Raw genomic sequence first — 13,124 nt, 5'->3', positions numbered from 1 at the left:
ATGTCGTGCGGAACCCCCGACGTCATCCCGCCCCATTTAAATTTTCAGGAAGGCGGGGGCGCAGCAAAATCAGCTGCGGGCCCGCCGACCTGTCAATGGCCAATTGAGGCCATTGACAGGCTTAATTATACAATTAAAGGACCTGCCCGTCCAACTTAAGGTTGGCGGGCAGGCCAGGAGCCCTGGCGGCTAATAGATAAAACATGAAACCTCATCCACTGGCGGGATGAGGTTTCATGCAGGGTTTTAAAAAGTTCAATAAAGTTATTATGTAAATAATGAACATGTCCCATCTCATGTGACATTGTCACTTGAGGATGACATGTTAGGGCATTTTTTTTTTCAATTTTTCATATTTTTGAACGTGTAAGCGATCTCCCTGAGGCAGCACTTAGCCTCAGGGAGATGTGCGCTCCTGCTTGTGCATGTGCTAAAGAGCACACTCTCGCTTTTAGGGAATCTCTCCCCCCCCCCGACCAACCCACACAGGAAATGCATAGTGCTTCCCGCTGGGCATCACGCTAGGCGAGCCTTAATTTGTCCACCCACATAAAATGGCGGTAGGGCCCGCTTCTCCGGCAGTGATCAGCTCCCCACCCGCCGGAGATTGGGTCGGGCCTGCCCGCCCAACAGGCAGAAAATTCTGCCCACCATGTACAGTCTGCACACCTTTGCATAGACTTTTTCTCAACCAGAAGTGTGGTGAATTAGTGCTTACACTCAGTGATGTGACCCTGCAGTCATCCTGCCATATTATCCTGGGGCGGAGATAGTTTATTATGTATGCCTTGGTTACTATTAAGAGGGAAGAAAGTGCTGAATTATTACAGTGTATAAAAAATTATAGTGTATAAAAGCTGCGAACACATAAAAGGGTAGACGATCAAATCACTCCAACCTCAGTCATTGAACTTCAGTATACAAATGACACTTGTGCATGTACTCACTCAGATACTGAGACCCAGGCCATTGTCAAATCCTTCTCTGAAGCTTATGAGAAAACGGGCCTTTCTGTAAAGACCCAGAAAACTAAGGTCCTCTTCCAGCCAGGGGCAAAATTTTTAACTCAGCGGGCGGGTGCACGCCCGACTCACTCAAGCGCGAAATGACGCACATTGACATCAGGCAAGCATCCCGACGTCAGCGCACAGTCACATGATATTTCAGTCGGCAGGCGTGTGCTGGAGTTGGTAGCGCGCCCACCAACAATTAAAAGGCCTATTGTGACCACTAACAAGGTCATTGAAACAAATTTTTCGTTGCCTGTCCAATCTTACAGTTGGCGGGCAGGCGAAAAGGCCAAGCAGCCTTTGCATTTTTTTTGGAAACCTCATCCACGGGCGGGATGAGGTTTCCAACATCAAATAGAAATAAAATTTTATTTAGAACATGTCCCTACTCATGAGTCACATGAGGGGATGTGTTTTATAACATTTTTAAAATCTTTATTTCTAATTTTTAAAACTGTTCATCTCCCTGAGGAAGCTCTGTGTCTCAGGAAGATTTTCAAGCGCACGCATGCGTGAAGTTCACGCTTGCCCTCCTCCCCCGCCCGCACAGGCAATGCTGAGCGCTGCTGCTCACGCTTCATGCTGGGTGGGCATTAATTGGCCCGCCAATGTGAAATCGCGATCCGGCCCCAATCGCAGGCAGCGGTTGGTTTCCCGACTGCCCCTGGCCGCTCCCACCGAGCCTGCCCGACAAGTGCAAAATTCTGCTCCAGCTCTCTCAGCACAATGGCTTCACCTGTCAATTAAGATCAACAGCGAGCTCCTGGAAAATGTGGACCATTTTCTGTCCCTTGGGAGCCTCCTCTTGACAAAGGCTTAGATGAAGAAATTCATAATCGCCTCCAATGTGCTTGTTCAACCCTCAGCTGACTGGTGAGAAGAGAAGTTGAGGACCAGGATCTAAAACCCGAATCTAAGGTTATCGTTTACTGTGCAGCAGTGATCCCTGCGCTCCTACATGCTGTGGAGACTTGGACCACCTACAACAGGCATCTCAAAGTACTGGAAATGTACCACCAGTGGTGCCTTCAAAGGATCCTCCAGATCCGGTGGCAAGAAAGACAGTCCAACAGCAGCATTCTGTCCCAAGCTAACGTTCCAAGCATCGAGGCACTAATCACGCAAAACTAACACCACTGGGATGACATGTTGGCTGGGTGGGACATGTTGTTCATAAGACTGACATCAGACTGCCAAAGTAACTGCTCAACTGAGAAGCCGATCATGGCAGGATACTCCCAGGAGGGCAGTGGAAATGCTTCAGGGATATTCAAAGAGCCTCCCTGAAGAGATCAAACATCCCCACCGCCTCATGGGAGACCCCTGGCTTGTGACTGACCAAAATGAAGAAAGTTCATTTGGGAAGGTCCCGAACACATTGACAAACTTAGTTCGGAGCATGTAGGGGACATCAAGACATTGGAGAGGAGGCACAAACCTTCAAACGCCACATCTATCCAACCCTTCAAGCACCACCTGCCCTGATAATCGCAGATCATGCGATCTCAGCCATCTCAGAGCCCATTGAACTGGAGTGAAGGCAAATGATCCTCAATCCTGAGGGACTGCTTTAAGTAGTAAGTAGTAATAGATGGTCAGGAACCAGAGCCAGCACAGAAAAGCTGCAAATAACTAAAGGAGGAGCAGCTTCAAATGTAGTAGCTGTGTCCAGAAACTCCAGATTTTCAGAAGACTCAGTGGACATTCTTATGGCAGAAATAAGGACAGTGACTGTTAGGGCCTGAGGAGAAGGATCCAATAAAAAAAGTTTAAATGTCATTGCAAGAGTGAAGAGTGTGTTTTGTTATGGGCAGTCTTCTCCAGCAACCAGAGTACAAGAATTGAGAAGTTCCTATTGACAAAGTGACTTCCATTGGTGACCAAATACACTATGTAGGCCAGAGTGGCTGTCCCTGAAACTTGCATATATTTAGGATCCTTCTGGTTTGCATGCATGTATGGATGAAAGGGAACACTTCCCAGTGTAAAGGCATAGTGCAAAATAGATCTTGCTGTACCCTGCATTAATTAATGGAAGGGAATCTTTTTCTCTCATGGTTTGGCTGACATGTTGAGGTCATTGAACTCCTTTCTGCGTTGCCACCAAGTACACAGCATTGGCATCACCTCCATTCACCCTGGGCTTTTCTTCTTGGTGGTGGTGGGGCGAGATGGCCTGTTACAGCACGAATATCATTCCTGTCAGCAGGCAGGCTCCCAGTCACAGGTACTTTTCTTGCATTTTTCAAATGGCTCAGACCCTGGAAATACATGTGGAATCAGCAAGTAAGTCTTTGGACAGATGTCGCCCCACTTCACTTTGCTGTGTGCCCGATTGTACATGCTAGGACGCAGTTTCATCCTTCTGCGTGTGAAGCTGGCAGGTTACAGTCGTGTGACGCACTGACCTCAAATATTTGCTGTTGACGAGCCAGCATAAAGCACTTACCTGGGACAGACAGCCACCAGATCTTGCCCTTTACTCCACTCTACATAGCTGTTTCAGTGGCTTCAGGTTCTGTCATGGCAATACGAGCAAGTCTCGCCTCAGGAATTTGTCTTTGTTCTTTCCAGGAATCAGCAGCAGTAAAGCATAATTTGTAGAAAGTTAGAGCTTGAAGGGGAATTGGCCCGAAAAAGGAGAAAACCTACAACGGGCATCAGTCAGCTCTGGTCTTATTTTAGACCTGCATGCATCCACTGTTATCCAGTTGCCCCTCACACAGATGCTAATGATATTCTGAAGCACTACACTGCTCTGCTCAGTCAGCTTGCTTTCCTGGAAAGATTAGAAAAGGTTAGTCGGCACAGTGAAAAGCTGAGGTAAGAAATTAAATGGAATAAATAGCAACTGAGACATTACCATAGTAAGTATAGTGGAGCTGAATTCTGATAATTACTCAACTGGTTTGCCAAGGCTTGTGACATTAATATCAAGATTTCTTAAGCTGCAGAGGAAAGCTATTGCCCATTGTAAACGTTGTGCCACTGCCCTGATTTTATCTTTCACTCTGCAATCAATGAAAACTGAAGTATATGCATAAGGCCTGGGAGTACAATCTTTGCACAGCACTTTTGATGCCAAGGTTATTCAGGTACTACCCTTGGCCAATGGTATGAGGCCACCTCAGTTGAATCATTTTCTGGCATTCCTGTATGTAATACTCATGAGCCACAATTATTTACAAAGTATAATAATGACTTGGATGAGGAAAATGAATGCACTATTGCCAAGTTTGCAATGACATAAAAATAGGTGGGAAGGCAAGTGGTGAGGAAAGCACAAAAAGTCCACAGAGGGATATAAACAGGTTAGGTGAGTGGGCAAAAACTTGGCAGATGGAATATAATGTGGGAAAATATGTGGTTATGCACTTTGGCAGGAAGAATAGAGGGGCTGAATATTATTTAAATGGAGAAAGGCTGCAGAAAGCTGCAGCACAGAGGGGTTTGGGGGTCCTCATGCATGAATCCCAAAAATCCAACATACAAGTTCAGCAGGTAATAGTGAAGGCAAATGGAACCCTGGCCTTTATTATAAAGGGAATGGAGTATAAAAATAGGGAAGCCTTGCTAAAATTATACAAGGCACTAGTTAGATCACACCTAGAATACTGTGAACAGTTTTAGTCCCCTTATCTAAGGAAAGATATACTGGCCTTGGAGGCAGTCCAGAGAAGGTTCACTAGGTTGATCCCAGGGATGGAGGGATTTTCTTATGAGGAGAGACTGAGTCGGTTGGAGTTGAGAAGAATGAGAGGCGACCTTTTTGAAACATATAAGATTCTTAGGCGGCTTGACAGGGTAGATGCTGAGAGGTAGTTTCCCCTTGTGGGAGAGTCTAGGACCAGAGGGCATAATCTCAGAGTAAGGGGGCACCCACTTAAAACAAAGATGGGGAGGAATTTCTTCTCTCAGAGGGTAGTGAATCTGTGGAATTCTTTACCGCATAGGGCTGTATAGGCTGGGTCTTTAAGTATATTGAAGGCTGAGATAGACAGATTTTTAATCAGTAAGGGAATCAAGGGTTATGGGGACAAGGCAGAAAAGTGGAGTTGAGGATTATCAAATCAGCCATGAATGGCCTACATCTGCTCCTACATCTTATGTTCTTATGTATCTTGAAAACCAGGACCAGAAGTTTACATGCCAGCTGCTGGTGAGGGACTGGCCATTCATGAAGATTTCTTGGCAGGGCCTGCAGGGGAAGGGGGAGTCCAGGCACTGGGCAGGATTGGCATGGTTTATGATTTATTTTTTGCTGCTGCACTGCTCAGACACACTAGAGGGCAGCTGCATAATTTGAATATCATTTTGGGGGAGCCGGAGCAGGCTTGTGCACAGTCACGTCACCCACATACAGTGGCTTATACTGGACACCTGCTGTGCAATACAGCTCCCTGTGCCTGATGTCTAGAAGGTGAACATCCAACGTGTTGGCTGCCTGCCATCAGTCTTACTTTGTACATGATTAATTTAAAATTTGAACTCTTGTCTTTCAGTGACATTTTGCAGTGGATGAGCTTTACTGTTGTAAACTTAACTGGATCACTCAGATCCATATCTCCAGATCAGGAAAATAGCTTGGTGCATTGGATAGTACTTCAATATATAATTTAACTGAAGAGACTAATGTCAGATGTTTAGTGGAAGCAGCATTTCTGCTGATACCTTTTCTTTGACAAGGGTGTATCTCCATCTCAGATTACCTTTACAAATTAAATTCACTCCCAGAGGCATAAATTGGTTTTTAGTGAGTAGTTGAGTAATTGGCTTTCATAAATCTTTCTTTGTCCACCCCAACTCTGAGTAGTTGATATTTGAAATAGATGCCCAACTAATGCAGTTTATGCTTTGCCCAGTAACACATTTCAGAGTGATATGAACATCCCCATGAATGGCATTGAGGGATATCATGCTAAGCGCAGACAGTGACACAAGCCTTTTGAAACATGATGGTTCCTAAGCTTCTGGGACCATGGGAATGTCAATGCCAAGGAAGAAGACAGGTTTAGTGTTCATGATGTAGAATGCAAGGTTCAGTAGAAATCCTTCTAGGGCACTTTTATATTTCTAACTGGGCTCAGCGATAGCTCTGCTGAACGAGGGGCCCAGGCCCAGGCACTGCTGTGCCATTTTTACATCACCTGCATGCTACTGTCCCCCATTGGAGGATCAGTGGGAAGAGGCCAGTGCTTCTTGTGTCTCCGACTTCCAGCTAAGCATTCCAAAAGTGAACTCCAGGGCACCATCTATGATGCAACTTCTTTTTCTAATAGTATGCAAGTGTGAAGTGCTTCTGCCTGTGCCGCTCTTAAAGTAGCAAGAAACAATCAATATGTTTTCAAAGATCTTGCCTCGCTGTTCCTGAAGCCTTTTCATTGTGTTTTTAGATTGTTATAAGGGAAGTTCAAGGGCTGAAATCAGTGGCACCCAATCGTATTGTGTATTGCACAATGGAAGTGGAAGGTGGAGAAAAGCTTCAGACTGACCAAGCAGAAGCCTCAAGGCCACAGTAAGTTATTCTGTGTTGATCTTACACACTTGCTTTGTCTGTAGTGAAGTTGAAACACCAACACCAGCCATGTGTTCAGATTGCACAAACTTAGATTTTGTTAACATCTGATGGTAGAATGCCATTTGAGTTGGGCAAGATCTTTGGCTAGTTCAGATCTAATGTTTGGGAACTGAGAGGTGCTTTTTTCATTCATAACTTGCATCAATCTCAGGTCATTGTACTCTCAAATGACAACCACTTTGCAAGTGGGCTGACATGTTACAGTATTCATGCAGAGGAAATTTACATTAGCCACATTGTGCTGAACACTAGTCCTTAGCTATTGCACTATGTACCATCACATATATATTATACTGCCTGTATTTTCTGCAAGTTTCACTTCACCCCTCTTCTCTTGAAGCTATTGACACTTTGCTGTGGTATGATTTCATGTTTGCCTTCCAGTAACTTGCCTCCCCATCCCTCAACTCCAGTGATTGCACTTCACGTGGGAGCCTAGGCTGACAGGGCAAGCAAGGTGATTCAACCATGTTTGGCATCATAACCGAGGCCATAGCTATCCGTAACTATCCTCACATACTGTCCACAAGTATATGCTTCCAGCAAGAGAAATGTGGAAGGACTGATCAATTTAATTCTCCTCAACTAGACACCCTCAGCCCAATTGAAGCAGCCCTGGCCAAGACCAGAAACCTCAGTACAGATTGTGCCTGGGCTCTTGTCCACAAGACATAGCTACTCACTTGATAAACTTGCTAAGCCACTGAGACGACAGCAATGTGGCAAGAAAACACAAACCTGCAGTTCGACTGTGTGCATGGTATTTGTAAGCTTACTTAAGGAAAATAATATTCAGAATACATCCCAGCTTTTAAACTGTGCAGTAATCTCTTTTAGAGTGTTATAATGCCACCCAGAGAAAAGAGTTCCCCAAGGCTTTGAAAGCTCAGTGGATTAGTTTGTAATGCATGCCAGTTGAACAAAAGGTGTTGCTGAGTTATTCTCTATGTTGAATAGGAAGAGAAACCAGAGCAGAAATGTCAGCTGAATTATTTTGCAGTTCAAAATACATGTAAATTTATCTTTTCTGCCTATTGTTTGTATAACTATAGCTTTTCAGAATGATGCAATGTAAATATGGCCCTCTTCCTATCTAAATACATGAAACACCCAGAAATGGGGAAAGAAAGAATGATCTAGCCGGACACTAATAAGTATTTATTTAATTGCTATTTTCATTAGTAGTTGGCTACCAAAATAAACATTCTCTATTTTAGGTATTTAATCATTTTGCTGAATGTGTTTTGCGAGGCTATTGGATACATTTCTGGAAACATTTTTCATTGAGATAACTGAGTGAGATGCCAAGCTGAAACGTGCAGGGCACTATCCCGACTGTAAAGGAAATGAAAGATGTTGAGGCAAATCAGAAAGTGACTGTGATGCTACCGTTTAAAAAAAATTGATTGTTTGAGAAAGGAAAGACTAAAGAATGTGAAAAGGCCTACAGTTTGAAATGCTGGGAAAGGATGAGTCGGAATAGGAGACAGTGGAAGTGTGTCTTTGTTTCAACCCCTTGATGTTCCAGAAAGGATGAAGACAGGTTGGCTTAGCTGTAACTTAGAAGGAACTTAAGGAGACACCCATTACCCAATTTCCAGCTGAAGCTGTTACATTTTCTGCTCACTGCAAAGTAAAGCTACTTAATCAAATGTATTTGCTCTTGTCCCAAAGGGTTGATCAGTCCTCCTTTTGAAAGACTGGCAAAATGCACATCAGGACAAGTGCCTTATATAGTATTCAGTCATATAACATGAGCTATTGCTACATCCTAGATCACACTGTCATATGTCTAAATACTGGGAAGTAAAATTAAAATTCTGGTTGTTAGGGACATGGGGGCTATTTACAGGAGAGATCAGTAATGCTTAACCCAAGTGAATATCAAGAGCAGACCCTCAATTTGGAGCACTGATTTATATTCCAATTCTGTAATTATTTCAAAGAATTGTCCCCCTTGTCTACTTCCATCTTTCACATCTAGATTTCCTTTTTTCGTTCCTGAGATATGATGACAGCATCTTATTGTAGTAAGGTTATATGTTGTCTTATAAAGAGGTTTGGTAGAACAATAACTGTTTATTAATAACACACAACTATATACATATATACTGGATACAGTCCTTACTAGGTGCTGTCTTCATGCTGACTTCTACCAGACTCGTTCCTACACTCTTCTACTCTCATGTGATTCTCTACATTATAATGTGGGCAGTACTGTTTCCCCAGCCCCACATTTACCCTTACAGTCCCGAACACCCTAATATTACACTTATCATGACTGTCAGAGAAATCTTTAAGTGCTCTGCAATTGATTAATTTTATATATTGTAATGACTGTTGTGTAGGCAAACACAGTACCCAATTTTGCACATAGCAAGATCCATGAATAAAAAAAAGTTGCATTTGTATAGCACCTGTCATGATCTTAGGACCTCCCAAAATGCCTTACAATTAAATATGTTTTATTTTAAGCATTGTTACTGCTGTAGGAAATATGGCAGCTAATTTAAGCAGAGCAAACACAACCAGTACTGTGATAATGATCAAATGACCTGTTTTAGTGAAGCTGTTTGAGGAATAATTATTGGCAGAACATCAGGGAGATCTCCCCTAATCATCAGAGTATTGCCATATGGGCTTGCTTATATTCACCTAAGAGGGCACTGGGGCCACTTATCCTAAAAACAATGCAGCACTCCCTCAGTATTGGACTGGAGCATCAACCTAGATTTTGTGCTCAAATCTCTGGGGTGGGCCTTTATCCTGTCAATCCCGCTCAGAATCTTATCTGTTTCAACAAGACCGCCTCTCATTTTTGTAAACTCAGGTGAGAATAGGGCCCAACCTGTTCAACCTTTTCTCATAAAACAACCCCAGGAACCAGTCTATAGTGAACTGTTTCCAATGCAAATATATCCCTCTTACACTATTTACAATACTCTACATGTGGCCTCACCAATGCCCTGTACAGTTGTGGCAAGTCTTTTTTCATTCATGGGAAGTGAGCGTCGCTGGCTAGGCCAGCATTTATTACCCATCTCTAATTGCCTTTGTTCAGAGGGCTTGTAAGAGTCAACCACATTGCTGTGGGTCTGGAGTCACATGTATGCCAGACCAGGTAAGGACGGCAGATTTCCTTCCCTAAAGGACAATAGTGAACCAGATGGATTTTTACAACAATCGACAATGGTTTCACGGTCATCACTAGACTTTTAATTGCAGATTTTTTTTATTGAACCCAGGTCCCCAGATCATTACACTGGGTCTCTGGATTACTTGTCCAGCGACAATACCACTACCCCACCGCCTCCCCTTCCTACTTTTATACTCCATCCCCCTTGCAATAAAGGCAAACATTTCATTTGCCTTCCTAGTTACTTGCTGTACCTGCAAACTAACTTTTTGTGTTTCATGTATAAGGACAGCCTCTGAACTGCAGCATTCTGCTGTTTCTCTCCATTTAAGTAATATTCTGCCTTTCTGTTCTACCTGTCAAAGTGTACAAGCTAACATTTTGCCACATTATACTCCATTTACCAAATTTAACCTATCTATATCCCTTGTAGATTTTTTGGACGGAATTTTGAACAGCTCACTGCATTTTACAGCCCTGCCCCCACTGCAACAGGGCCATAAAATTCCACCCTTTGTGTCCCCTTCACAACATTCTTTCCAAACTATTTTTGTGTGATGAACAAATTTAGCAACCGGACATTTGGTTTCTCCATCCAAGTCATTAATGTTGATTATAAAAAGCTGATGCCGCTGCACCGAACCCTGTGGCACTCTAATGGTTGCAGTTTGCCAACATGAAAATTAATTATTTATCCCCACACTCTGCTTCTTGTTAGCTAATCAGTCCTCTATGCATGCTAACATATCAACCCCCCAGGATCTCTTATCTTGTGCAGCAACCCTTGATGTGGCACCTTATCAAATGCCTTTTGGAAATCTAAGTACACCACATCCACAGGTTCCCCTGAATCCACTTTGCTTGTTACTTCCTCAAAGAACCGTAATAAATTTGTCAAATACAAAACCATGTTAAATCTGTTTGATTGCATTATGATTTTCTAAATGTCTTGCTACAACCTCTTTCATAATGGATTCTAGCATTTTCCCAATGACAGACGTTAGGCTAATTGGCCTATAGTTCCTTGCTTTCTGTCTACCTCTTTTCCTGAACAGAGGTGTTTCATTTACTATTTTTCCAATCTGCTGAGACCTTTCCAGAATCTAGGGAATTTTGGAAAATTATGATGAATGCATCCACTATCTCTGCAGCCGCTTCCTTTAAGACCCTAGGATGCAGGCCATCAGATCCAGGGAACTTGTCAGCCTTTAGTGCCATTAGTTTCCCAGTTATTGGGGTGCATCTGAGGTAGCATCTCACATTATGGTCATTTAGATATTCACATACCTCAATGATGAAATTGGGGTCTGCGAATGCAACTTCCTATTTCTCCTCTACCCACTGATGCATATATCCTTGTTCTGGGAGCAGAAGATCCTTCATGTTGCCTGATCTGGTTGGCATTCATTTATTGGACCCTGTCTTCCAGACAGACGAGACCTATCATTGGCAAACCCATTGGTGTTAGTAGTGATGCCAGTGATAAAAATAAATAAGTGACATCAATTGGCACAAAGGCTCAAGGCACTGTGTGCCAAGAGGGAAAACCACAAAAGTTAAAAGACCTATTTAAGAAATTTCAAAAATACGCTTGCCTTTATATTGTGAAGCTTTTTCACAATATCTTGATTGTTTACTGGTGCCCAGCAATGTGAAGATACACTTAGAATGGATGTGCTTTGCATCAGGCATTCTGCACAAGAAATGGAAGGACTGGTGTGGAAATACACTGACCCAAATTAATATTAAAATGATTTCCCATCTGTTTGAGACCAGCACTTTTAATTATCCACCAAAAAATATAGTGAGATGCTAACCTGGCACATTTCTGCACCTTATTTCTTGCATCTGGTTGCCCAATAACACCCAAAAATCAGGGTAGTAACAGAATAAAAATTCTGTCTAAGATATCTGCGAGAGCAGGCAGGTTTTTTTTAATATATGTTAGGTGAAGTAGCTAGCCATAGTCCACAAGGAATCTCTCTGTTACAGAGAGACAGGTGGTTATATAGCTTAAGAGGCACCACTCTGCATCAAGTGTGGGACAAGGTAAGGAGGCAGCCTTTCATGACTATGACAGCCAGTACAGGGATTGACCCCACACCAATGATGTCATTCCGCACTACACTCTAGCTATCTAGCCAACTGAGCTAAACAGCCCCCTTGTTGTTGATAATTAAATTAATGGTCCAGTGAAGGACAATGGACATTAGGTTCATGAACTCAAACACACATCCATCAGGAAAAGTTTTGATTCCCTGGAGGTGACGGCATATATGAGTTTGCAGACTGGGAAAAGTTGAAAATGTTGACTTAGAGAACATACTGCAGAAGAAGATGGTTGACATCTCAAGATTAGCACCTGTTGCATGAAACAGTAATTTTTCCATAAAGGTGCTGCATAATTTTGATTTAGTCTTCATTCAAAAGCAAAATAATACAGATGTTGGAAAACTAAAATAGAAAACAAAATTAGAGAAACTATTCAGGTCAGGCAGCATCTGTGGAGAGTAAAACAGTGTTAATGTTTCAGGTTAATCAGAACTGAAGAAGTTAGAGATGTAACAGGTTTTAAGCAAGTAGAGAGGAAAGGAAAGGAGGGACGTGGGCAAGAACAAAAGTAAAAATTTATGATAGAGTGGAAGGCAGAAGAAATTAAATCACAAAAGGGATGATGGAGCAAGGCAAAAGGGAATATTAATCGGATAAATACTGTAAAGAAATAAAAGATTGATCTCGTGGAGGGGTAAATGGGTATAGCACAGTCACTGTCAACAGTTGCTGTCTGTAAAAATGGAAACAGTGGTTATGATCTGAAATTAGTGAACCCAGTGGTAAGTCCGGAAGGTTGTAAAGCACCACATCGGAAGATGAGATGCTGTTCCTTGAGCTTCCTTTGAGCTTCAGTAGAACAGTGTAGGAGGCCAAGGACAGAGATGTCAGATTGGGAGTGGGGCGAAGAATTAAAATGGCAGACACCCAGGATGTCAGAGCCAAATTTTTCGACTAAAAGAGTGTTCCAACCTCTGTTCCTGTGCTCCATTTAAAATTGTACCATTTGGTTTATGCTGTCTCTCCTGGTCCTTCCTACCAAAATGAATCACTTCACACCTCCCTGTATTAAGTTTCATCTGCCATGTGTCTTGCAATTTCACCAGTCTGGCTATGACCTTCTGAAGGCTGTTATTATTCTCCTGACTTTTTACTACATTTAAGTTTTGTGTCACCTGCAAAAGTAAAATAAATATTCCCCTATATTCCCAAGTCCAGGTCTTCAATATATATCAAAAGGAGCAGTGGTCCTAATATTGACCCCTGGGAGACTCGACTATATGCTCCTCCTAGTTTGTCAGAGTTCTTTGATGCTGGAATTAGTAGGGTGGGTAAGGGGGGACCAGAA

General features: G+C 42.8%; 1 protein-coding gene across 3 annotated transcripts in view; it reads left to right on the top strand.

The window, feature by feature from the left end:
• cadps2 (Ca++-dependent secretion activator 2) overlaps positions 1-13,124 on the top strand; it is a 782,646-nt gene that overhangs the window by 354,544 nt on the left and 414,978 nt on the right. For all 3 annotated transcript variants that reach the window (XM_078568371.1, XM_078568372.1, XM_078568373.1), the window contains exon 6: positions 6,404-6,525. In XM_078568371.1, the coding sequence (XP_078424497.1) occupies positions 6,404-6,525 (122 nt within the window). The remainder of the gene's footprint in view (positions 1-6,403; positions 6,526-13,124) is intronic.

The sequence above is a fragment of the Cetorhinus maximus genome, chromosome 22 (genome assembly GCF_964194155.1).
Source record: "Cetorhinus maximus chromosome 22, sCetMax3.hap1.1, whole genome shotgun sequence".
NCBI classification, from domain to species: domain Eukaryota; kingdom Metazoa; phylum Chordata; class Chondrichthyes; order Lamniformes; family Cetorhinidae; genus Cetorhinus; species Cetorhinus maximus.
Note: the sequence above shows the minus strand (reverse complement) of the source record. Positions and strands in the feature narration are given on the sequence as shown.